The sequence below is a fragment of the Balaenoptera musculus genome, chromosome 6, assembly GCF_009873245.2.
Source record: "Balaenoptera musculus isolate JJ_BM4_2016_0621 chromosome 6, mBalMus1.pri.v3, whole genome shotgun sequence".
NCBI lineage: Eukaryota > Metazoa > Chordata > Mammalia > Artiodactyla > Balaenopteridae > Balaenoptera > Balaenoptera musculus.
Window position 1 is genome coordinate 115267755 of NC_045790.1, and position 25321 is coordinate 115293075.

A 25321-nucleotide genomic window follows, 5' to 3' on the forward strand; every position below is an offset into this window, starting at 1 on the left:
GGACGCCACCAACCAACCCAGGGTCACTTGCGCTCCCGCCGGGGGAGACTGGGGAGGGATGTCTGGGGACGTCCCCCACTGCCCGGGTCAAAGCCTCACCTTGCTCTTGGCCCCTGGACCAGAGGCCCCAGAATGAGGGGTCGCCTTCCCAGCCTCAGCTCCCGGCTGTTCCCCTTCCCTGGACCCTACACGCCTGCTTTTCCTCCCCCCCGCTCAGCCTGGCAGTTGGGCGGCCCCGCACCTTCCGTGCACACGCAGGTGTAGGTGTTGGGCCCGTCCAGGCACTTGGCGCCATTCCTGCAGGGCGTGCTTGCACACTCGTCCACGTCGTACTGGCACAGGTGCCCAGTGAAGCCTGTAGCCGGGGAGAGGGACGGCGGTCAGACACAATGGGCGCAGTGGCCCCACAGCCAGCCAAGGGCAGGGAGAGCCTGGGGGGGCCCCTTGAGAGTGCTTTGGCCGGGGCTGGGCAAACCCCCCATTCTCTTCTCGTCCCCTTTCAGCTCCCGCCTTTCGGGTCACACGCCTCCCGCTCCCTCACACAGGGGCCTCTGCCCCAGACTGACTCCGGTTGCTATGGCTACAGCCTCGTCGGGCTGAGAATCGGGTTCCCGGCTCGGTGTCTGGAACAGCTGATTTGCATCTCGGGAGAGCCAAGGCTCTGACCCACAACACCTCCCCGGGCCCGGCGTCCCCCAGACCCCAGCCCTCCCCTGGGACAGACTCAGGCGCCCAAAGGCTCCTTAGGCCCTCCCGGGCATCGTGTGCACTGCAGGCTGGCGGAGACGGGAGGCCAGGGCAGGCTAGACCTCCTCCCGTCGAGGTCCCTCCGGGCTTGGCGAACACACCGCTGCTCCCAGGGACCCGCCAGCAGGAGGAGGGTCTCTGGGTCCCGGGCTCCCCAGCAAGGTTGGGGGCCAGGACCCCCTGCCCAACCCAGCCTTGCCCACTGGGGGAAGCCTGAAAACACCCCGCCCACTCCCGAGGTGAAAGTCGGCAGTCTCCCACCCAGCCCCTGGGGGACCCAACCCGGCAGCCCGCAGGGACAGCGGGGCGCTCCCGCGGGGGGCGCAGCTGGGGCCAGGCCTCACCTGTGGGACACTCGCACACGAACTCGTTGATCTTGTCCAGGCAGCGGCCATTCTGGAGGCACGGGCTGCTGGCACACTCGTCCGTGTTCACCTCGCAGTGCACGCCCTCGTAGCCTACGGGGAGGGGGCGGTCAAGGGGGGGCAGGACCCCGTGACCCACCTCGGCGGCCCTCACCACAGCCGAGGGCTGCCCCCTCCACACCTGCTCCCCGGGGTGACCCAGCTGCCCAGCTCTGGCCTGCTCTCTGCTGTGCCCCACGGGCCTGGCTCGGTCTCCCCAGATACCCGCTGGGGCCGCGGCCTGGGTGGGCACAGAGGCCGGGGGCAGAGGAGGTGCGGCCGGGGTGCTCCCCGGGGTCTGTCGGCCTTGACGCGGCTTCCCTACCCCCGCTTGCCCGGCGGTGCCCCTGACGGTCGGGCGGGAGGCCGGCCACGTACCGGGCATGCAGATGCACTGGAACTCCCCAATCTGGTCCAGGCAGGTGGCGTCGTTCTGACACGGGTTCGACACACACTCGTTGACGTCGATCTCGCAGCGCGGGCCGGTGTAGCCCTGCAGACACCGGCACTCGAAGGAGCCCAGCGTGTTGATGCACTTGCCCGCGTGCTCACAGGGGTTGGCGCCTGCGGGTGGGCGGGCACGGCACGGTGAGGGGCGGCTCCGGGAACCCTGGCCTCCAGAACCCTCTGGGGTGTGCCCGCCTCCCCCATCAGACTATTTCCACCAGGTTCCCAGCGCCCTGGCTGCCCGTACCCAGCGAGCACTCGTCCACATCCTGGCTGCAGGCCGGCCCCGTGTAGCCCGAGGGGCAGGTGCAGATGGCCTTGCCGTTGACGGGGTTGGTGTCGCAGTTGGAGCCCTCATTGCAGGGGTTGCTGATACAGGCGTCATTGAGGTGGCACAGCAGACCTGGATGGCATGGTGGTGGTCAGCCGAGGCACTGCCCCCTGGCCTGGGAACGCGGGCTGCCCGCAGCCGGGGTCCACCCCCGCCCGGCTACCCAGGGAGGGACAACCCCCCCCCCACCCACTGTGCCACTGCTAGTGACCCCGTGGAGCGTCCCACGACGCCCGAGTCACTCCGGGAGGTTCACTGCCAGCGGCCCTGACGGCAGGCAACGCCCCAGCCCCGCCAGCCCCTTCACCCCAGAAAGGCCCCTTTTGGGGTCACCCTCACAGGCCCCGCAAAGCTGCAGCCCGTGTGTCTGCGCAAGGGCGCGCACGCGAGCCCTGACCCGAGGGGGCCCACCGCCGGGCGAGGGCAGTGAGAACCCGCCTCGTCGGCGCTCACCCGTGCGGCCGTGGGGACACTCGCAGTAGAAGGAGGCCACGCGGTCGTGGCAGGTGGCGCCGTGGAAGCAGGAGGCACTGGCGCAGTCGTCGATGTTCTCGCTGCAGTCCTCGCCCGTCCAGCCGTTGACGCACACGCAGCTGTAGCCGCCGTGGGCATTGTGGCAGGTCCCGCCGTTCTGGCAGGCGTTAGGCATGAGCTGGCACTCGTCCACGTCCTCGGTGCAGTGCTGACCTGCGGGGGCCGGGACCGTCGGGCCGGGCGGCGCCTCCAGACCCTCAACCACAGCCGAGACCCTCCCCCTCGGGGCGCAGGGCCCCCTCCACCGGGAAGCCTTCCCTCATGACTCCTCCGCCTGCCACCAGCCTGAATCACTCCTTCCCCTGCACCCCTGGCGCCACAGGGGGCTCTCATCTGGCTGCTGTGCAGGCACAGGTGCACTGGGGTCCACGCTCGTCTGTGGGTGGGGCCGGCGTCCTACCGGCCAGCGTCCCCGGGTCCTGCCCAGCAGCCGGGCTCAAACTGGGAACCTGATTCTGGCTCAGGGCTGCCCAGGGCCAGGCTGCAAATGGCCCGCACAGACCAGCTGATGCCACATCTGTGCTGACTGCTGGGGCGGAGGCCTCAGAGCCCGGCGGCGGGGCAGCCCCAGGTCACTCCGGAATCCCTCCCGGCCTGGACCAGGTTCTCGCCCCCCCTGGCCCGCCCCGTGCACGTGCTCCAGCAGCGGCGGTGCCCACCCAGGCCTCTCCGTGCACGCACCTGTCCACTCCGGGGGGCAGCGGCAGTTGTAAGTGTTCACGCCGTCCACGCAGGCGCCTCCGTTCTTGCAGTTGTTTCCTGGACAGTCGTCAATGTTTGCCTCGCAGTTCTGGCCGGTGAAGCCTGTGTGGCAGGGGGGAGCCAGGGGCCCGGTCAAGCCTCCCTACAGGGCTGGGCAGCGCGCGTCGCTGCCCTCACCGTCCCTGCCACGCTCAGTCTGGGCTCTGGTATCTTCCTGGCTGCGCCCACGACACCCTACTCTGGGCAGAGAGCTGTCCCTCCATGGCCTACCCCGTGATGCCCGCAGCCTCACAGCCCTCAGGGTCCACGCCCCACCCCTCCCACTCCTGTGACCAGGACGGGCGGCACAGTCCCCTCTAAGGAATCATTTTGTAAAGAGCCAGCTGATCAGACAGGAACTCAGGATTACAGGTTCTAGAGGTTCTGCTGCAGAAGACCTTCTGTGCAGTGGCTCCAGTGACTGGACACTGCCTGCCGGCTCGCCCCACGCTGGGGGTTCTCTGCAACACCCCTGTGTGCGGCCACAGATACCCCGCCTTGCAGGGGCTGCACTGGGCCCGGGGGCCCCCCAAGCGGGGAACCGGAGCGGGGCGACAGTGGGACCCAGGTGGGCAGTCCTGGGGGGATTGCAGGTGTGGCCCTTGGCTTCCCAGCAACAGAGGCGCGGGCAGGGCCCACCTCCTCCCGCAGGCCGGGCCCACCTCCGAAGCACCAACTCCGCGGCCAGCCAGTTAGCTATTAATCCATTCAACTCCCGCTGGTTCAATAATCAACCCAGAAAGGTGCGTCTGGCGATAGCCAAACCTGCAGCCAGTTACTGATTAATGCTCCTCCCGGGGTGCCTTTGGACTCCCTCCTGCCCCTCCCTCTGAGGCCCCCGCACGGGAGGCTGGCGCCCTCACTCCAGACCCACTTGTATGCGGTGGGCCCCAAGTGCTGCTTCTCCCTGGCTTCGGAGGGTGAGCTGTAAAGCAGGAAGGGTCTCACCTCACCCACCCCAGGCATGCAGCATCCTCTGGCTGGCCCCCCACTCCGCCCACCTCCACGGCCCCACTTGACCCACGCGGCCAGACACAAGGTCCCAGGCCTGGGGTCCCACAACCACCAAGAAGGCACTTGAACCCAGAACCGGGGGGCACGCCTGGCCCAGCCCCCTGTAGACAGCTGAGCAGCCCAGCTGGGCGGCCAGCAGCGCCGCAGCGGGCAGGCGGCGAGGGGAGCGCCAGTGACATGCAGGAAATGCATGCGCCCGGCGTCTGCACGCAGAGACGGCCGCTGCAGTGACAAGGCCCGGGGCTCATGGACAGTGGGCGGGCAGAGCACTTCCTCTTTGCAGGGGCCGAGCTGGGCCGCGGCAGCACGGGGGCTGGGACGACCCTCGGCTCACCCCTGGGTCAGCCAGACCCTGGGCTCCCCTCCAGCACCCAAACCCCAGCCCCACCTCCTCATCCCGCCCCCCTCCTGAAACACCCTTCCCTTCCTCGTTCCTGCCTAACCGCCTAACCGCCAGTGCGCAGCTGACAGACGCGAGATCTTCAGACCTCTTTGTCGTTACTAGTATTTTTAGATCACCAGCAGCAACACTGACTCAAATGAAAACTACAGTGGCAAGTCTGGGACACACAACAGGGAGAGTGGAGCTGCTGGGGGGGGCTGTGCCCGTCACTGTCGCCCCACCGGTGGGAGACCAGCGGGGCCAGGAGGAAGGGCCACCACTGGGGCAAGTGACGCATAAGCCCCAGCCTCACTGTCCCCACCTTGGGGAAACAGGGGAAGCCCGGGGGCCGCACGAGCGAGGATACTCCCTGCTGCCGTGGAGAGCTCTGTAACGTGCACGTGGGCCCAGGGAGCTCAAGATTCGGGGGTTCCTGAGTGGCCTGGAGAAGGCTGGCGGCAGGGGAGGAGCATCAGGGGTCACGGGCCCAGCTGTCTGGTCACAACGGACCCGTCCTCGGGCAGAAGTGGGTGGGCAGGTGCCTAATGGGTGGCCCCCATTCCAGACCCGCCCCTACACCACACCCAAGGCTGCCTTCCAATCGCCCGCGCTCAGTGGACGGCCACCCCCAGGCCCAGCATGCCCTGCTCCAGCCCTGTGCTCCCTCTGCCCTGGGCACCCCCAGCAGGGGCCAACGAGCGGTACCTGGCAGGCAGGCGCACTCGTGGGCGGTGTCCCCCGTGGGGCGGCAGGTGCCCCCGTTCTGGCAGGGGGAAGGGCTGCAGGGCACGTAGGGCAGCTCGCAGTGGGGGCCGGTGTGGCTGGCGCGGCAGGCGCAGCGGTAGGAGCCGACCTCGTTGTGGCAGGTGCCACCGTGGTGGCAGAGCCCGGGGTTCTGGCTGCACTCGTTGACGTCCTGCCTGCAGGTGGGGCCGTGGAAGCCGGGTGGGCAGCCGCAGATGTACGAGGCCTCGAAGGGCAGGCACTGGCCACCGTTGGCACAGGGGTTGGAGGCGCAGGGGTCGGCCTGCTGGCATGTCTTCCCTGGGGGGGCAGGAGCGAAGGGGGTCAGCCGGCCTCCCTGCTCCCCACGCCGGGCCGCCCCAAGAGCCGGGGGCAGCCTCCAGGCACCACGGAGGAGGTGCCAGCCGGGGATGGACCCCACGGTGTCGGCTCCTGACACCTCAGGACCCCGACAGCTTAGGGGCTGAGTGACCGTGGCAGGATGCACGGCGGCAGGCGCCCCTCCAGAGCCCGTGTTCTTAAACTCTGGTGCCCGCAGTGACACCACGGCTCCTGCAGGGGGGCCTGCGCTCCTGGCAGGAGGGAGGTGGGAGTCTCCCCTTTGCTCACAGAGGCGGGCAGGGGTGGGGCCCTCCAGGGCTGGAGAGGGGCGTGGGGACCCTCCGGGGGGGTGCTCTGCGCCACTTCTGGATCACGGACCCCAACAGCCGAGCAAAGCCCTCCCCGGCCACACAGACGGGGCCGGCATCTGCTGTGCGGGCAGCTGGGGGAAGGCCGGGGCCTGCCCACCCCTCTCGAGCGCCACAGCCCCGTCCCCCGCCGGCGTCCTCACCTGACCAGCCCGGGGGGCAGAGGCACTTGTACTCGGTGAGAGTGAGCAGGTCACAGGTGCCACCGTTGAGGCAGGGGCTGGCGAGGCAGGCGTGGTCGCGGGGCGTCAGGCACAGCGGCCCCGAGAAGCCCAGGCGGCAGCGGCAGGCGTAGTCCACCAGGCCGTCGCGCTCCACCGTGTGGCACGTCCCGCCGTTCTTGCAGGGGGCGCTGAGGCAGGGGTTGGGCGCCTGGCATCGCTGGCCCGCAAAGGCCCCGCTGCAGCTGCGGGAGACAGACCGGGGCGGTGAGTGCCCGCCCCCCAGCCAGCCACCCGCCACCAACCCCGGCGTCGGTGGGGCCCCACCCCAGGCAGCGGGCACGGCCGGGAGCGGCCCCTCGAGGAGTGAGGGGAAGTTCTGGGACCAGAGGGGGTGGTGGTTGCCCAATATCACTAGTGTGCCAAACGCCACTGAACTGTACGCTTTTAAGTGGTTAATTTTATATTAAGCGAATTTCACCTCCGTAAAGAAAAGCGATTACGTTAATTGGAGAAACTAGAGACCAGAGTGTTCGGTGGGCCCCGGAGTAGGTTTCAGAACTCACGAGGCATCTGTCTGCGCCCTGGCAAGCCACCGAGAAGGGGACCGACCACGCGGGCAGACACGGCCGTTCCCTGCCGAGGGGAACGGTGCTCCGTAAAATCTTTAGTTTCGGGGGCCTGCCTGCTTTTTCTCCTCTTTAGCTTTTCGGTAATGAATGTGCGTTATTTGGTTAATAAAAGAGCTCACAGCTTTTTTTCTTTCAACATCGATAGGATAGCAAACGTGGAAAGGACTGCCAACACGACGTGGCCTGGCTTCCCATTTTCTTCGCGACGTGGAGTTCTTTGTCAGGGGTCTGATGCGCTGGGGACCGTGCTGGTCGGCACCCATCCCCACCCACACGTGGCACCCAGACACGGCTTTTCCGTTGTGCGGTCAAGGCTTCACGACAGATGTCCACACGACGTCAGCCAGGAGCAGAAACACCCGCTGCCCAGCTGGAGAAGCCAGGGTCCAGGAGGACCGCCGCTCTGGCAGGCCGGCACGCTCACCCAGGTACTCACTGCCCAGGCTGCGACTGGAGCAGGTGAGCCAGGAGGGCGGCGACCTGCCTCCCCTGCCCCCAGGCCTGGTGCCACGCATTCCCTGCAGGGAAGGGCTCAGCGCCTGCCATCCCCACCCCAGGGCCCCCCTTAGCCACCTGTCGCCTCGGCTTCTGGGGGCTGGGCCATAAACTGCCCCCGCAAGGTCACCTCGCGGCCTTGCACTCGAGGAAAAATCTCAGGAAAGGCTCTGGGACCAGCCAGGCATCACTCTTCCCAGCGGCCAAGTCTCTGAGGTGGAACGCCCCTGGCCTGGCCCCCAGCCTGCAGCAGCCTGAGAAGGCGGCCCCAACGCTGGGCCCACAGCTCTGGGCACCTGTGGGCGGGGCCTCCTCCCACCTGGCGGGGCAGCAGGGGGCGCTGCCGGGAGCCTGGGGTCCCCTGGATGAAGAGAGGGCCCTCCTGAGCCCGGACCATCCCACCTCCCAGAGCCCACCAGAACCCCTGCCCCCAACAAATGCCAGCCCCCCACCCCCTCCCCTCCTGCCTGCCCTGGGGGCTAAAATCAAAGCTGCACCGGGAAGAAGGGGAGGGGCGGCCCCTGGCGAGGCCCTTCCCCAGGGTTGGCGGTGGCAGTGTGGGGGGGCCGGGGTCTGCGTTTCTCAGCAGCTGGGCTGCCCCCCGGCCCCGTGGCCTGGGAGGCATCTATCTCCCTGAAGCCTTTTATCTGGGGCTGGGGCTTGGGTAGGGCAGGCGCGGAGGACGCAAAATGGCCACTCCGGCCCACCATCTGTTGCCAGAAGCCAAAAGTCCCAAACCAACTGGCTTAAAGAAAACCAGCTGCCCTCTGGGAGGGGTCCAGGGGAGGTAACTCAGGCCTGAGCCAGCCCGCTCAGGGAGTGGGGGCTGGCTGGCTCCTCGCGAGGGGCACAGACCCCAGCACGCGGCCCCTGTGCCGCTGGCGCCCTGGCACCTTGGCTCCTGCAAGGCCACACTCCGGAGCCTGGGGAAGGCGGTGTGACCCCCACTGTGCGTGGATCCAGTTACAGGCCGCCTGGTCCCGGCCCGAGTGGCACTGGGAGCCCAGAGCCCTGGGGGTGGGAGGGGGGAGACCCAAGAGGCAGCACCTCCGCCACCTCTCAATGCCCTCCATTGTCAGGCAGGAGCTGGCCGCGGCTCCCACTTGGAGAAAAGGCTCTTTTTTCTTCCCCAGCTACTGACGGAGCAGGCAGGCGGTGGGTGCTGGACAGAGGGTGCTTGGTCATCAAAGCGGGATGGGAGCCAGTCCTGTCCACGCCTCCCTCTCGCCTCTGGGCCCTGCCCCCATCCCGCCAGCTCCAAGGGGAGGGAAGCCCACCCGCATGGGCAAGATGAGGCGGGCCCGCCCCACGGCTTTGAGGGGAATCCACACAAGGCTGCCCAGCACCGTCCTTCTTGTAGGCTAGGCCTCCATCATTGGTCCCGGGGGTGGCGGGGTGGGGGGCCTGCCACCACTAGAGCAGCCCCCTGCTCAGCCGTGCTCCCAAGTGGACCAGAAGGGCCCACTCGGATGCACAACCCTAGACCCTCCAGCCATGGGGCGGTGTGCCCCTGAACCAACCCCCCTCCGTCCCATCCTGAATGGGAGCCTCACGTGGACGACTGTGGGAGAATCCGTCTGGACCGGGAGCGTCCCGGCCAACGAGGCTGTATCACGCTGGGCCGGCAAGAGGGAAAACGCACCCAGTAAATCAGGCGTCGGCAGCGCGGACAAAGGGCGGCTGGGGAGCAGGTGTGCCTGTGGCTGGGTACGCGGGCAGCAGCTGCCGCCGGCCCGGGCGCGGCGGCCGCCAACCCCAGTGGGCGGGGCAGGAGCCAGGGAGGCCCCTCTGTGGGGGAAGGCGGCAGCTGAGGGGGTCCATTGTCCTCCCCACTCCCGCCCAGGCCTGGTGGACCCTGCCGTGAAGGCACGCTGCCCATCCGGGCCGGCTCCGGGGCTGGGCCTGGGCCTGGCCGCCGTCCACCAGCACCCCAGCCAGGGGATGGGCAGGGCCGGAGGGTGGGACTGCCGAGGCAGGTGCTTCGTGGGGTGTGAGGTACGACCAGGGTCTGGCCAGGAGCCTCAGCTGGGAGGGAGGAAGCCCTGAGCCAGGCGGGCAGGGTCTGGGCCTGGGCGGGTGGGGGGCGGCGGAGCAGCTTTCGGCCAGTCCCGGAGGCCACTCCCCAGCACCTCCCACCCCCGAGTTCTGTCCCTGCTCTGGCCAGCCTCCAGCCATGCCCCCTCTGTCCCCTGGACCTGTCTGCACCTCTCTCCTACCCTGGCTGTAGTGCTGGGCTTCCTGGAGAGGCACCCACGGCACCCGCCCTTCCCTAAGAAGGCGGAGGGCCCGTGAGGCTGCTCAGACATGGCCAGGGCCACCAGCACCCGTGAGCGAGCCCCTCACGGCCATTCTGTCCTCGACACCTGTCCTGGCAGGTCAGTGTAAGTGCCCGGCGGGGACACGTGCCCGGGCTTGGAGAGGGAAGTCACACCCAATACCTGCTGTGCGATTCCAGACCAGGGGCCGTCGGGGGCCGTGTGGAGAACCCGAGATGGGAGGCAAGAGCCTCATGCAGGCTGGATGAGAACCACCCCACTCACCACGCGGCCCAGCCCCTGGCACCCCGGGGCCCATGATGGCTCCCCGTTCCTTGCTCCCCTCCTGAGAGAGGTCACCCCAGCACCTGCTCCTCCACTGGCCTTCTCTCCCAGCCACACACGGCCTGGCCGCCTGGGCGGGGTGACCCGTCCTGGTCCACCCTGGCCAGCGGCAGGTGAGTGACAGGTGGGGCTGAAGGCCCCAGGAGAAGGGCCGCAGAGGGGCCGGCTCCCCCCCACCCCCCGCCAGGAGGAGCACCTAATGGCTGCGGCCCGCCTCAAAGTTTCCACCGTGCCCGCTGGGCCCTCCCTGCCACACCCCCCCCAGCGCTGCTCCATAGAAATGCAACCCCAGAAAGCAGCATCCGGAGGCAGCTGTTGCCTCGACCTTTCACCCTTTCACCCGGGACTAATTCTAAATTGTGCTGTTTTCCTTTCTAAGTTAAGCAGGCCATCTGCTGCCCCCAGGGGACAGATGACAGCTCCCTCCTCCCCTCAGTTCCAAGGGGGAGGGACTCAGTACTGAGGAGGGATTTACTCAGTTCTGCCCTCAAGGAGTTTACGGTCCAGTGGGGCAGAGCCAGGGGTGAGCACGGGCCCTGCACCCTGGCCGGGAGCGGTGGAGGGGGGGGCCAGGGGATCCGTGATGTGCTGCTGCCCTCCTTCCTTCTGCAGGAGGGACAGAGGTGCCCCAGGGAGGGGCGTCCTGGGGGCTCCCCCAATGGATGGGTGAGACACAGTTCGGTCAAAGGGACTTTGGGGGGCGAGAGGGGCCTCCTCCCGCTCTGCCAGCCCCGGCTCTGCGGTGTGCCCCGCCTGCCTGGGCCTCGGTTTCCTGTGCGGGGAGGGGGTCGAGGGGACTGCGTGGGCTCATAGAAGGCCCCACGCAGAGGCAACCTGGCCACGTGGGCAGAGGAGACTCTCGCTCTAGCCAGCGCTGCTGGATTTGATCTGCACGCAATTCACCGACGTGTCCCTGGGAACATGTTTGCTGCACCGGGGGAGGTGCGCCTGTTTAAGGAAAGCCGTGAGGGACACAAGGGCTCCCCAGGCACAGAGGGCCCCGCCCCACCCCACGCTGCCTGGGGGCCAGGACGTGCAGGACAAGCTTGTAACCCGGGCCGGAGGCCACATCTGCAGGGCCCGGAGCCTGCACCCCAAAGGTGGGCGGGGGCCGCGCCACCCAACCCAGAAAGGGGCAGCTCTGCAGGTCCCTGGGCCCTGGCCGCCCCCCCCCCCAGGCAGCCTGCGTCCCGAGCCCCAGGGGTAAGCAGCCCCTGGCTGACTGCAGCCGTCCTGTTCTCACCTGGCTCCACCTGGCCCCGGAGTAGCAGGGACGGCAGACTCCCCCCGCCCGCCCCTGGGACGGCCCCTCCACCAGCGTCCGTTCCAGCCCATCTTCCCGCCACCTCCGAAGTCCAAAGTCTCCTCTGGCCGCGGAGCGCAGCATGGTTACTCACAAGCAACAAAGCGGGTGGGTGGGGGGGTTACCCTTCCCAAACACCCGCCCCCAAGCTGGGGGCCACCAAGCCGCCTGCTCCCAGGGAGGCCGAGTCAGGGCCTGGGGTCCCGCCCCCAAGCTGGGGGTCCCACAGCCAAAGACCCCTCCCACCCCATAGCCTGGCCCGGCTCCGCCTGCAGCGGGTTCCGGCAAGAAGCCCTCTCCTCACACCAGCACAGCCTCCTCTCACAGTCTTTCCGCCCAGGACCCTCCAACACACAGTGTCACCAGGGCCCCTGATGACGGGGGCCAGGGAGCACGGCTGGCTCACCTTGGTACCCGTGCTCCTCCCCAGAGGTGGTCCGTGGTGCTGAACAAAGAACACTGAGGCCCGCCGCCAGGCAGGCAGGCCCGCCCACCCCTGGGCAGCTTGGCCAGGAGGTTCTGAGACCCCTGCCCCAGCCCAGGCGACTGGGGCCACCTGCAGACTGAACAGGGAGACTGAGGCCAGGAGAGAGCAGGACAGGGGGCGCCAGACTCTGGGTCCCCAGCTCCTCCCCCAGAGGGGGCGGGGTCAAGGAACCCAACTGTGTTCTTGGCCAAGGCGTGGGGGGGCGGTCCTGGGCTCCTCTGGGCAGAGGCCAGTCCAAGGCCCCCCAGACCCCAGTTGAGGGGTCACACCTTCCAGGAGGCACCAGCTGCTAATGGATGATGTGCTCACGGCAGGTGTGGGCGCGCGCTCGGTGACATCTGCTGGCCGCCCCCCACTGCGCCCACCCGGGGTCCTGGGGTCCTTCCTCACTGGGAACAGCCAGGACAGCTCAGCTCTGGGGAACAGAGCCCCCCGGGGAGACATGAGCGCCAGGGTGAGAGGGCGCCCGGTGCCTCCGACGGCCCCTTGTCCTCACCTCCCCAAAGCCCCCAGGACGAAGAGCCACGGCAGGCCAAGTCCCCAGGTTTCTTTCAAGCCTGCAGGATCCTTTGTCCAGATACCTGTCTGAGGGACAGGCTGGGTCCCAGCTGTGACGCTGCTGTGCCCGAGGGGCACCTGGAAGACGGGCCTCTGCACTCCCCTCATCTCTGCCACTTTCTGCTTCAGGGGGTACCCACCCACCCAGGGCATGGGTCAGGTGGGGGTGTGCCTGGGTCAGCCCGGAGCGTGGTCGGTCCTCCATGGGTCTGGAGGCTACAGTGTGGGACTGCTGCCCCCTTGCCCGACCTGCCGCCCCACTGCCCCAGGAAGTGACTGCAGGGGGGCCGGCCAGCACCTGGCTGAGCTGTGGTCTCCCTCCAGCCTGTGCAGCCGCTGGGCTGGGGCAGCTCAGAGCCGCGTGGGGTGGGGGTCCCTGCCCTGGCTCCCAGGGCCTCAGGAAGGAGGAAAAGGGCAGTCAAGGCTGCAGAGGGACGGGGGACCCTGGAAAGGGACCAGCCAGGTCTGATGCAGACAGACCCCAACCCCGAACAACAGTGACCCTCAGCCCAGAATGGCAGCAGCGGGCAGAGGAAGAACCCTGGTCCCCGGCGGGGTGGGGTGTGGAGCCGCTCGGCCCCAGCAGCTGCTCCCAGCACTCTCCGCTCTTTGTCTTGAATCTTTCTCCCAAGTTGCATCTTTGGATGGTTTAAAATATGCTGGAAATAGGAAGTGCCGGAGCACGGGGAAACCCTTTGTGTGTGGGACGGAAGCCGTCCTCCCGGGAAGCCACCTTTCCCACTGCAGGGAAAACAATGCCCACCCGCGGCTCACGGCCCCCCGCGGCGCTCAGAGCTGCCCCACCCTTGACGTGGGAAGTGGCTTGCCCGTCTGAAGGGACGGAAGGGCCGGTGCAGAGGTCAAGCGGCTTCCCGGAGATGGCCCAGCTGCAGCGGGCAGAGGCAACCCAGACCCACCCATGGGGCAGGGACGGCCGCTGCTTGGCCAGCCCCCCCCCCCATCCCCCGGACACTGCAACACTGCAAAAGGCACAGCCAACGGGGCCAGGGTGTCCTGGGAACGGGCTGTCCCGAGAGAGCCCCTGGGGGCTGTTGGGCGTGTGAGAAGAGCCTGCTGGCCCCCACGCCCCCACTCTGCTGGGGGAATTTACCAACCACCCCCAAAAGATGGAGCCTGAAGCTGGAGAAAGGCTGGAATGGGCGTCCTTCCCTGGGCTCACCCCAACGGCCCCCCGAGACCCACGTGGACGAGCCTGCTGCCCCCTACTGCCAGGGATCCCCACAGCTGCCGGGGCCTCTGCTTCCAAGCAGGACGGAGCCAGACCTGCGTCCCCAGACGCTCGGATGCAGTGAAGGGATGGATGCGCACGCAGCCTGGCGCCACGGGGAGGGCTTAATCCAAAACTCGATTAATGAAGTCCGCGACTGCAGACCGAGCTCCGCATCAAAGCCAGAAACCATTCTGCAACTCCCCGCCTCTGCTCTCAGGAGCAGATGCCATCCCGGGGGTTCGGGAAGAAGGAAGGGTGGCCCGGCGGCGCTCCTGTCCTCTCCCGCTGACCAGGGCAGACGCTGGGGGCAGCCCCGCTTGTGTCCAGAGTCTGGTCAAGAATGCAGGGGGAGGACACCAAGGACTCCGTGACATGGGTCCCAGAATGAAGAAACTGTGGACGCCCCTCCCCAACTCCCGGACCTCCTTGGACTCTGCCAGCTGTATCTCGTCTTACTCTTGAAACGGTCCTGCAAGGACACACTGGGCCCATTTTACAGATGAGAAAACCAGGGCTCAGCCAGGTTATGCCCACGGCACCACCTGGATTTGAATGCAGCTCTTAACCTCTCCTGCCCCCAATGGTGGCCCGACGCCGGCCACCAGGGCGCAGTCAGAGCACGGCCGTCCCCCTAGAGGCAGCTAAAGGGCCAGAAGGCGCTCCCTGGGTAGAGGAGGAATGTGTGGGTCCCCTGCACCCCAGCTGTCCCCCGCCCCCTGCCCCTAGCAGCCTGGATTTCTTGCCTGACCGCCTGCTCTCCCCAGACCGGGAGGGCCGGAGCAAACAATGCATTCTTACAACCCCACAAATCAGCTGAAACTCAAAACCCCAGATTGGGGGGGTGGTGTCTGGGTGAGATGCCTGGGAATTGGGGAGCTCCCAGCCGGTGGGTGGGACTGCTCTGGGCCCTGGCTTCCCCGCACCCCTTCCGGGCAGCAGGAGGGTCCCACCAGTGCCGGACACCTGTCACCACCCTCACCCACAGTGCCTGTGTGGCCTTCCTTCTTGTCTTGTCTGGCTTTGGGGACGGAGGGAACGGAGGCCACAGCCAGCCATCCCCAGGCCAGGCCAAAGGAGAGCCGGCCCCTGACTAAGCCGCAGCACAGGGCGCAGGCTTCCGGGGGATCCCAGGGCCCACCACCAGCGACCCTCTCTCTGGACCCTTCTCCCAGCTCAGGCAGGCCACCTGCACACCGCCACCCACCCCACCCAAGGCAGACCACCAGGCTCCCGTGCCCCCCCAGGATCCCGTGACCCCCAGGCTTGCACACGGGCCCATGGTAGCCCTGGCCATCCACTTATAGCCCTTGCTCTCACCCCAGGCCCAGCACAGTCCCCAAGGCACCGGGGGGCACAGCAAACACCAGAAGACAGAATCCTGCCAGCTGCACCCAGGCCTGCGTGGGACAGGCCTGCACTGTCACACCCTGGGGCCACCCGGGCATCCTGGGCCAGTTGGTGTGGGTCTAGGGCCATCTGGGGGGCTCTTCCCTGTGGGGAAAGCAGTAGGTTCTTGGGTGGGGCATGACCTTCTGCCCTTGCGTGACCTCGCCCAAATCCTGAGCTCGGCTGGTCTCTGGGAGAGCTTTCTGGACGAGGCCTTGGAGTATTAGGAACAAGCTCCAGTGTGGAGTAAAGCTAAGCCGACACGTCCCATCGGGATCAATCCACGGGACCACCACATGGGACCGATCTGTGATACTTCTCATAGGGGCGCTCAGAGAGGTGAGTGAGCAGCCCAAGGTCACACAGCCCCGCCCAGGCCGTGCTGTGGACGGCCGCACCATCCCAGCGCGGCCGGGCGGGAGCAGCGTGCTGGAACGGGGGAAGCCCAGCGCCAGGCAACCGGCTCGGACCGAGCCTCCCTGCGTCCTGCAAGCCGGGCCTTCCCGAAACCTGCATCTGCCCACCTGCCTCCACTCCCTGCTCCGTGCCCATGGCTCCAGCCCCCAACCAGGCGCGCACGCCACATACCTGCCGAGGGCCTATGCTGTGCCGGCCCTGGACCCTGGACCACCCGGGAGGACGCCACCATGGTCTGGGCCCCTGCCATGGTGGATGCCGGGACACACAGCCCTGCCTGGCCTCCCCCGTCTGGCTCTCAACCAGACAGGCCTGGGGCCACCCTCATCCTGACCCCGGAGGAGGAAGTGAGGGGAGCCCCGCCCTGTGGGGCCGCCCCCTAGGAGCCGGTCCCGGCCTGGGGAGCGGGGTAATGAGACCCTCGGCTGACCCAGAAGGCCCAGAGGTAGTCACCTCCCCCAGCCCTCTGGACGGACGGGAGACGGAGGCCCCAAGGGGCGGAAGTGTGGCCAGGCCCCCGCCTGTCCCCGCCTTAGCCCGGCCTTTAGCTCAGCATCGCTCTTACTGAAAAGCTCTCAGGGAAAAACACACACACTCAAAACTCTGGCTTCTCCCCCAAACCTCTCATTTCCAGTAACTGTGCAGTTTCCGCTTATCAACAACCGAAACAGAGAGGAAATGGTGGGAGGCAGGTCCCCGTGCCCCAGGCCCTGCTGCTGGGGTGCTGACAGATCTTCCCAGAGGCTGCCGCCCACCTCCTCGCACACGCGTCCCCCCGCGGGCCCTCGACGATCTGCCGGGGCGGCCAGGGTCCAGGGCAGCGCCACAACCTCCCAGCAGCTTCTGGGGCCCAGCATCGGCTGGCCGATGCTGAAACGGGGCAGGGGGCCTCCCCGGGGCCCGGCAGAGGGGCCGCCGCTCAGCTGTGACGCGTGCTGGCCCACGATCGTGGGGTGAAGGAGGCGGGAGGCCGGGAGGGATCCCCGGAGAAGGGGACGGCCCTGGGCCCAAGCGGCACCTTGGCACCAGGCCCAGAGCCGGGGCTCTTCCCAGCCTCCAGCTGCCTGTCCCCCATCCAGCGTGTCTCAGACCCTCAGCCCCTCTCCCAGGCCCACCGCCCTCACACTAAGGCCCATGTGACGACGCGGGACCTGCCTGCACGAGGCCTCTGCTGGGCTGGGTGAGGCTGGCCTTTCGTGCCACCTGTGCGGCGAGAGTTTGTTCAGCAAATCACAGTGTCAACAGAGGGACAAGGGACCGTTTACCCAGCTGAGAAGAGCAACCAATTCAAGCCCTTCAGAGACACACGACTGACACCCAGCCCGGTGACAGACGGAGCAGGAGGGACAGGCGGGGACGAGGCTCCCACACTCACGGAGCCAGGCCAGACTGCGTGCGGCAGGGTCACAACGCGGCCGTTTCTTTGGCGAAAATCCCGACAACAGAGCTGGCCCTGGGCCTGGCCTACTGCCGGTGAGAGCGGCTCCCACCCGGCGCCCACCTGTCTCCGGGCAGCCGTGGGGGTGGGGGTGAGCTCTGTGAGTGCAGGTTCTCGAGCAGCATTTAGGCCTGGCACCTGCCCCACGAGGACTCCCAGATCGAGGCTGGCGGGGGCTGGGGGCCTGCCCGAGCGACTCGCAGGTTTGGGAACCGCCGTGTAGGCGTTGGAGGTGAGGCCTCTCCAGGGCATCCCCCGCCCCCATCAAGGCCCGCTGGGAGCCAGGACCCCGGGCACTCCTTCCAGGAAACCGTGAGGGCCCCAGAGGGCTGCCGCCATCGCTCAGGCGGAGAGAGGCTCCAGGTCAGACCTCCAAAGACGGCCCCCAGCCCCAGCCCGGGAGAGCCCAAGGCGCCACAGTGCAGCACGTGGCAGGGGGCCCCGGGAGGCCTGAGCCGCAGGAGAGGCCGGACCCTCTGGAGGTGTCCACACCCCACCTGATGGGTGCCCACTCAAGGCAGCAGCTTGGTGGCAGGAAGGGAGCGGGGAGCAGGCAATGCTTAACCTAATACACTCCAAAGTGTGGACGACAGGATGATGACCCCTGCCCCCAAGCCTGGGGGAGTGGACGGTGAGGTCGAGGGCCCCCTTTCCCAGAATGCTTCCATCGCAGGGGCAGAGGGTGCGGGTGGGGAGGAGACCCTCAGCAAGAAGGGACCACTCAGTGGTGAAACCCTGGGAAGGGGTTCTGTTCCCGTAGTTCCATGCGTCCCAGAGTTGCACAGAGAGCTACCCCCACCTGTGATGCGGGGACCAGCTCGACCCTCCCCACTGGGGCCGAGCAGGTATCCAGATGCTAACGCCGTAGGCGGGCCACTTTCTCAAGGGCCCGCGGGCCCCTCTGGTGCCCTGTAGGAAACACGGAGCCTCCCTGAGCCCCGAGGGCCACTTGGAGGGGACCCATCTGTGGCTCAGAGCGAAGGCCCAGGCCCCTGGCCCTCTCTCCTGTCACACAAGGCTGAGTGCCTCCTGCCAGGGGTACACCCAGTAACTCTGAGCTGACCCTGAGGGTCCAGGAAAGGATGTGCTCCCACGCCAGGGAAAGGCCGGGAAGCGGGCAGATGGCGTGGGCAGGGGCCGAGGGTCTCAGCCTCGCTCCCCAACACGTCCAAAGCCTTACCGCCCACCGCTGCCCCTAGCTGCTCCTCCTGCCTGCAGCTGCACTGCCTGCTGACCTGTCCCAGCCCCTCTGCCCGCTGCCTCCACGGTGGACTCACTCCAAGGTCGCGGCAGGCCTGGGGCACCCGGGCGAGGGGTGCCCACAGCACCGGCCTCGCACCGCAGGCGGTGAAGGCGTCTGCCCTGAAGTCTGGCTCTGAAACAACGAGCCCCCTTCTCCTGCACAGGCCGGGCCTGTGTCTGCCTTGCCCGCCCAGACCCAGCCCCGGCACCTAGTACGTGCTCAATAAAAGTCCGCTTTCCCCTCGCATTCCTGACGCCGGGCAGGTGGGGCGCTGGCCCTGGAGCCCCGTGTGCCCCTCCTCTGGGCCTGTTGGCGCTCGGCCGGTGCCAGCCAAGGCCCAGGGGCAGGAGCCGAGGCCGCAAGCTGACGTGGAGCCCTGAGCAGGCTGGGACCGCGGGCATGCTGGGCCATCCTAACGAATACACCCAATATGTGCCAGGCCCCACTCGAGGGGGCTCCGTGGCTGCCAGGCGGACGGCCACACAGGCACAGAAATGAGCACCAACTCCTCCAGGAAGCCTTCCACACATCTACCACCCCCAACACCCACCTCCTCTGGACTTCTGTCCAAGACCGCATAAGGACTAGGAAGCTGGTGCCACCGCCAGCCAATCCCTGACAGTCTCAGGCAGGTCAAGTCCAGCGCCCAGAGGAGCGAGGCACAGACATGCGCACTGAGTGAAAGAAGCCGGGTAAGAGAGAGGAGAGGCATGATTCCACGCGTGTGAAACGTCCAGGACAGGGAACGCCAGAGACAGACAGTAGATGAGTGCTCGCCAGGGGCTGGCGGGGAGGAGAAAGGGGAGTGCCTGTTTAATGGGTATGGGATTTTGTTCCGGGTGATGAAAAAGCTCTGGAACTAGGTAGAGGCGATGGTTCCACAACCTTGTGAATGTACTAAATGCCACTGAAATGTACACTTTAAACGGCTAAAATCATAAAACTTAGGATATGTGCAAACTGACCACCAAAAAGCAAATATCGATCTCCCCCCAATCTAGTCGTCAGCTTCCTGGGTTCTCAACGAGCAGAGTCGGGGAGGGTGGCAAGGCCTCGAGAAAGGAGATGCCAGGGGAGAAGCCAACAGAAGCCACTCTGGCAAAGGGCCTTCCTCTGCCCGCCAGCCCCTCCTCTGCAGTACCTGTCAATCACTGCTCCCTCTCTAGTGGGTGTGTCCCCAGCCCAGCGGGCCAGGCGGTTAAGAACACCAGAGCCCAGAGCTGGCCCCAGACCGGCAGAAGCTGCCCTGCTGCACAGCCAGGTCTGACTCCTGGGCACCTCTCCACTCCACCTCTCCACCTCTCTCCCACCACGCTGCTGCCCACTGCCACCATCCGGGCATCTACAGGCCCATCCCAGGGTCCTGCTGGGATGCAGTTGGAAGGGAGCTCCAGGGGCCACCTAACCCCACACCCTCACATACAGAGGAGGAACCTGGGGCCCAGAAAGGAGACGCGAGTCTCAGGGGGCACAGCAAACCAGAGCCAGCTGGCTCTGTATCTGCTAGATTGCCTGCGGCGGGGCATGAGGTGGGGCCCACCAGAGACAGCCCCGCTGGGAGCTTCAGGACCGTCAAACACATCCTGACCCACAGTCGTGATGCCCCGAAGCCAGCCACTCATTAAAGCCTCTGGAAAGAGTCTGAAAAGTTCTGGATATGCCCATACATGAAGGCAAAAGCTGATGCAAGCTGGCCTCAGATCCCCACCCCCTTTCCCAGCCTCTTCATCTCTCAGCCTCAGTTTTCCCCACCTGAGGAAACTGGGGGTTTAGAAAAAAGCAGAGCTGGCCACCACCCCAAGGGGGTATGAGCCTGGTGAAGAAAAGTCTGCCAGGGGTTTTATGAGGCCGGATAAAAGCAGCTGTCTGTGTGTGGAAGCATTATCGTTACATTATTGAGGAAAGCAATCAGGATACTCAATCAACTCTGCAAAGCCACAGCTTTCACTATTTATAGACAAGACACGAAGCAGGAAAGGTACCCTCCCCACCCCAGGAGGGCGCAACCCCTCAGCCCAGCCCGGCACTGCCCAGTGGGCCCCACCTGCCAGCAACAGCCATGGCCACCCCTCAGAGTCACAGTCAATGAGGAACAGAGACAGTCCCAGCTCTCATGGGACCTTCAGACTGCCACCCAGCACTCGGGGAGGGGAGCCGTGACGCCCTCTGGACCTGCCCCCCACCCCTCCACTCCGGCTTCCTGGGGTCCCAGCACCCAGCCCACGCCCCCCGCCGCCCAGACCCCGCTCAGCTGTCCTGATGAAGAGCTTCTCCTCCATCAGCTATTTGCCCTGCCCCACTCTCTTCCAGCTAAGGGCACAGTTTTCTTTTTTTCTCTTTGTTAAAACACGTCACTATTATTTTCTCAATGGAAAAAACGTTGGCTGCTGTACAGAGGCAGGGCCAGGCCCCAGAAGGCACCTTCCTGCAGAGATCGCGTGTTCCTTGATGTCCCTCTGCAGTCAGAGGCAGGAGGTGAAGCTTTCTAGCTGACGCTGTGCGTTTACCGTGTGTTTTTCTAACCCTACGTCCTTGGAGCCCGGGCGCTGCATAAACAGAGGAAGTCCTGTACAGACCTTGTTCGCTCTCAGCCTAGGAGTGAGGATGAGAATTAACCTGTTCCTCCCCCCCCCCACCCCACGCCTCGCCCAAGGCTCTCAGGTGACTCACTGGAAACAGACAGACCAGGTGACAGAGACGCAAAACGTTCCATCATCCCTCTGCAGCCGGGCAGCCGAGTCACTTCCACCCGACCCTCTGAACCGCCTCTTTTAAGGAAGTTGTCGTCCCCGCCCTGCTTCCTCACAGAATGGCCAGCGAGGGCCCGGGGCAGTGCAGGCAGGATGCGGCAGTGGTTAGGGACACACGCTCTGGAGAAAGAGTTAGGGCTGGGCTCTGCTCTGCGCTGTGAGATGCTGGGGCCAAGTGCCAACTTCTCTGTGCTCCGTTACATGCCTGATTCCCGTGGTTACGGGGTTGCTCCGAGCCCCACCCACCGTGCTCACCTCCACCTGACACGTCACGTGTTCATGCTGCCTCTCCTGCCCCCACAGCGGAAAGTGGACTCCATGAGGGCAGGGACTGTGTCTGCCCTGAGCCCACGGTGCCCAAGTCCAGAGCAGAGCCCAGCACACGACAGGCGCGCAGAACCGCAGAAGCAAACAAGGAAGGCACCGATGGGAGCCATCGTGGGCGATGAAGTCCTCCAAATTGGCCAGCCCCTCCCAGGCAGCACGCCAGCTCAGACCCAGCAGGCTGCACCTTTCGGGTTCTCTGAATTAACTCGTTAGCCAACTAAACACTCTCAAATGAGGATCCTGAAACCAGTGGCATCAAGTCAAAAGGAGAAGACAGGGAGGAAACGGGCCCTTGCCCTGTGCCTGCTGCACGCCCCTCTTACGCAACCTTACACATCACCGAGAGATCAACCGTGGGTCAGCCCCGAAGGACAGACTGGGGGAGGGAGGGGTCTGGATTCAGGTGACCCAATGACCTGAGGTCACGAAGCCACTGGGTGGCAGAGCCAGGCCTCAAATACAGGATCGTCCAAAGCTGAGGGCCACCACACGCTGGCTGGCCGGACTTCCCTCCCAGGTACTCTGGGTGCGACGACGGTGCACCCCACTTCTGCAATCACCTGGAAGACGCCCTGGTAAAATTCTGACTTTCTCGCAGGCAGGGGGAGCGTCTGAGCCATCCTGGGGCCTCAGCTCCCAGCCCAGCACCGGGCAGCACCCCCCCCACCAACAAGCCTTTCCGACGGAAAACGCACGCTCACCCCACAGATGGCAGCCCCCAGAGGCCTTCCCACACTGCCACCCCAATCAAAAGGAAAGAGGGGGCGCCCACTTCGGTATCTCCTCAGCACTGATGGGGCGGCATGGAGGCTGGAGACGCGCAGAGGGTCGCGAAGACCCGCCTTAGCCTGCGCCCCCGGGCCACCACACGCAGCCACTGTCCAGAGACAGCACTCCGCCCCTGGGGACACGCAGCCTTCCCGCCGCGGCCACTGGCCAGCCGGGCACTGGCTCTCTGTGACTTCCCGGGGGGGCCTTCGCACCAACATGAACCTCTTTTTCCCATCCTGAGCCCTGTAGACACCTGACTGGCAGCTTCTGGGGAAGGCTCCTTCTCTTTCGGGTGGAAACAGATGAGTCACCTGCTATTAACGCGCCTGGCACAACGACACCACCGTTTCCCACGCCCTGGCCATGCGGGAGCCAGCACATCAACAAGAAAGTCAAGGAACTTTCTGAGGGTCCTGGCTGGATGCTGCCGAGCTGGGACGCACAGCCAGGTCAGCAGGGCTCCGGAAGCCCGCACCCTGACACCTTTGAGGCAAGAAAGTGGCTCCCCGTCAGCTGGGAGAGCAGGGCCTCGCCCACGAGCAGACCGCCCGGGGCCTCCGCGCCACGCTGGGTGATGGGCGAGAGCGGGAAGGCACAGGCCCCGGGGTGGCCGCAGCGCCCCCCGAACTGCCCGGTGAGCCTGGACCCCTGCCTCTCCAGAGCCGGGACCGGCCTGCCGGTCGCGGCTCTGATACCCTTGCCTCCCACCCGGGGTGCCCAGTGGTGCGGCCTCTGAGGACGGCGCTTCCGTTCATCTTCCAAGTGGCTCTGTGGGGTGTGCACAATGGGGTCTCTGTGTGCCGAGCCCGGCCGGGTGCCAGGCCAGACAGGCGGGCTTCCCGCCAAGGCGGGGGCGGGGCGCCGGGCCCAAGGGAGGAGAAAGGCTGGCACCACAGCCCTGATCCCTGGCCGTCTTGGGGGGCAGGACTCCCAAAGTGCCCAGGCTTGGAGAGCGGGAGAGCACGCCCCCGTCCCCCTGAAGTGCCTCACCTGAGGCCAGTGAGTACGCTGCAGCAGCCTGTACCCCAAGGCACCCCCTTCCCCGCCCAGGCAACACTCGGCTGGAGCTTTGGCCCCGGGAGGCCCCGGGCTGTCCCGGCTCCCCGGTCACACAAGAAGAGACTGCTCCCACTTTCCCCAGCACAGCACTCCCCCCCACCCTCCCAAAGCCCTCTGCAGAAACGCGGAGGCTGCCCCCCGCCCCTACACGTAGACACACACACACCCCAGTGAGCTGAGCGGCCAAGCTGTAGCAGGAGCTCGAGGGGCGGCAGGGAAGGAGTCTGCATTCTGGGAAGCCACGCATAATTAATCACCCAGCATTAATCCACCTCCCCAACAATAGCCACTGCACTTCCACTGAATCCCAGCTGTCGGTCTCTGAATGAAAGGAAACAAGATTTAGGGCATCAAGCGTCGGTGAGGCTTCTGCAGGAGAAAAAGGCCCCCAAAAAGCAAAAAAAAAAAAAGTAGTGCGCATTCATTAGTGTCTGACAAAGACACAATGCGCTTTGTCCATTAAACTGCTCACAGACCTGCTTAATTGGCTTCAGTCTGGGGAGGGTGGGAGGCAGTGGAAGGAGGGGGCTGCTTGCCCACTGGCTGGGCAGGCAGTGAGCCCGGGCTGGGGGTTGTCAAGGGAATGGGTCCTCAGCAGTTGGAATGAGGGCGCGCCAACTCGGCAGCCACTTGGGCAGCCTGGGGAGGGGGGCGTTTCTCCAGCCACCAAGCACCTCCTCATTATTCCCATCAGGGACGAACTCAAGTTGAAGGGCGTCAGCCACAGCAGAAAAACTTCCCTCAGGCTGACTGGTACTCAGAGGCAGGCGGCCAGACAGTAGATTCTAACCAGATTACCCGACCACAGACCTCAGTTCACAGCTGAGGACCCAAGGCTGGGAAGGTGAAGGGCCAGCCGGTTAGGAGGCCAGAGCTGCAGATGCCAGGACAGAAACCAAGTTTCTAGCAGGCACTCCCAGCCCCACACCCAACGGAGGTGGGCACAGCCAACAAGACGAGTTCCAACTTCCCTTCCCCAACCTCACCTGAGGCCAGAGAGAAGTAGGCGGGGGGGGGGCAGAGGGCTGGGAAGGGTGGGTTTGGCTTTGAAATAGTCAGTTTCTTGCTGTGAGGCATCACCTGCGCAGGAGGCGCTCACCTGCCCCGAAGAGGTACTCCCCGGTTGGCAGGGCGGTGAGGGCCGGGCGTCTCTACAGATGCTCCAGGGCCTCCCTGGCAGGTCAACTTTTTTCTCAGGGACTTCGGAAAGAAATGGGGTACCAGCGATTCCCACCTAGCTCCCCGGGAGCCTGAGGTGGCCCACAAAGGAGCGCTCCAACCTCCATGGGCCAGGCCAGCTCCACACGCAGCATAATTGCTGGTGATTAAGTAATTGCCAGACTTTGTCCAATAAAACTAGCACGTGACCGCGCCCAGCCTTCTGGGCCATCTCCAGAAGACAATGGCCTAGTGTTCTGTCCCTGCTGGCCCGCTGCAGAAGGCAGGGGCTCTGCTCCCGACAAAGCAACAGGTCCCTGCAGGGGCGCATACTCACACACAGGCCTCAGTGCCGTTGGGGAACACTTCACACTTCCCGCCATTCAAGCAGCTCTCGCTGGGCTGGGAACATCGCAGGCCTGGGGAGAGGCAAAGGGAGACGTCAGCCTGGCCAGCACCCCAAGGGGCACTGCCCACCCCTCACCTCCTGTCATAGGGTTGCTGGGGGGCCGGGGGCCCCAGGAAGCTTGGCATGAACCCCAAGGGGATTCAACATTCCGCCCAGAGTTCTGGGGTCAGCAATGGAGGGAGGTGGTGTGGTGGGTGGCGGGTGCTAGGTCACGCTCAAAGTGGAGGCGGGGTGGCCTGAGACGCCTCGGGGACAGCAGTGGAGGAAAGCTGGGATGACCCCGGGCCACGCTCCCAAAGTTCTCACTCCCCGCCCCGTCTTCACTGCGGACCCTGGCTGGGCTGGGGCCCCTATCCAACCACCAGGACTGTCTTGCTGTTCAAACAAGTTCTTCGAGGGGGCGGCGCTGAGTGGGGGGGTGGGCAGCCCTGGCCACACTCAGCTCCTCCGCTCGTGGGAAAATGCGACAGCTGCAAGGCCCGCTGCCCCTCCCGCCAACAAAGCGCCGGCCGGAGGAATCAGAGCGGCCCATTGTCGCGCCAGGGCCGCCTCCTGGGGCACCGGGACTGCACCCCGGGGACCGGGCCGCGCCTCCACGCCCCCACCGACACCCAATACCAGCTCCCCAGGGCGGGCATCTTCAGTGGCAGCCCCCCCCCCACACACACACCCAGGGGAGGGGGATGAAGACGCTTCATTTGGAAGGAATTCGACCCCATTCCCTGGAAGGGGTCAACTAATCAAGCCCCTCCCTCTCCCTCTTACCAGGGCTATGTAAATTAAGCCCCCCATGGGGGCCGGGGCGGGGTGTGACACGGAACCCTATCTTCAGGAACCTAGGAGCTAATACTCCCTCCAACTTT

General features: G+C 65.8%; 1 protein-coding gene across 1 annotated transcript in view; it reads right to left on the reverse strand.

Annotated features, from left to right (window-relative positions):
• Window positions 1-25321, reverse strand: part of NOTCH1 (notch receptor 1) — a 45895-nt gene that overhangs the window by 19375 nt on the left and 1199 nt on the right. The window contains exons 2-10 of the mRNA XM_036854872.1: window positions 24387-24468; window positions 6177-6439; window positions 5306-5644; window positions 3145-3267; window positions 2383-2616; window positions 1846-2001; window positions 1530-1715; window positions 1092-1205; window positions 242-355 (exon numbers count right to left, since the gene is read on the reverse strand). Coding sequence (XP_036710767.1) covers window positions 242-355; window positions 1092-1205; window positions 1530-1715; window positions 1846-2001; window positions 2383-2616; window positions 3145-3267; window positions 5306-5644; window positions 6177-6439; window positions 24387-24468 — 1611 coding nt within the window. The remainder of the gene's footprint in view (window positions 1-241; window positions 356-1091; window positions 1206-1529; window positions 1716-1845; window positions 2002-2382; window positions 2617-3144; window positions 3268-5305; window positions 5645-6176; window positions 6440-24386; window positions 24469-25321) is intronic.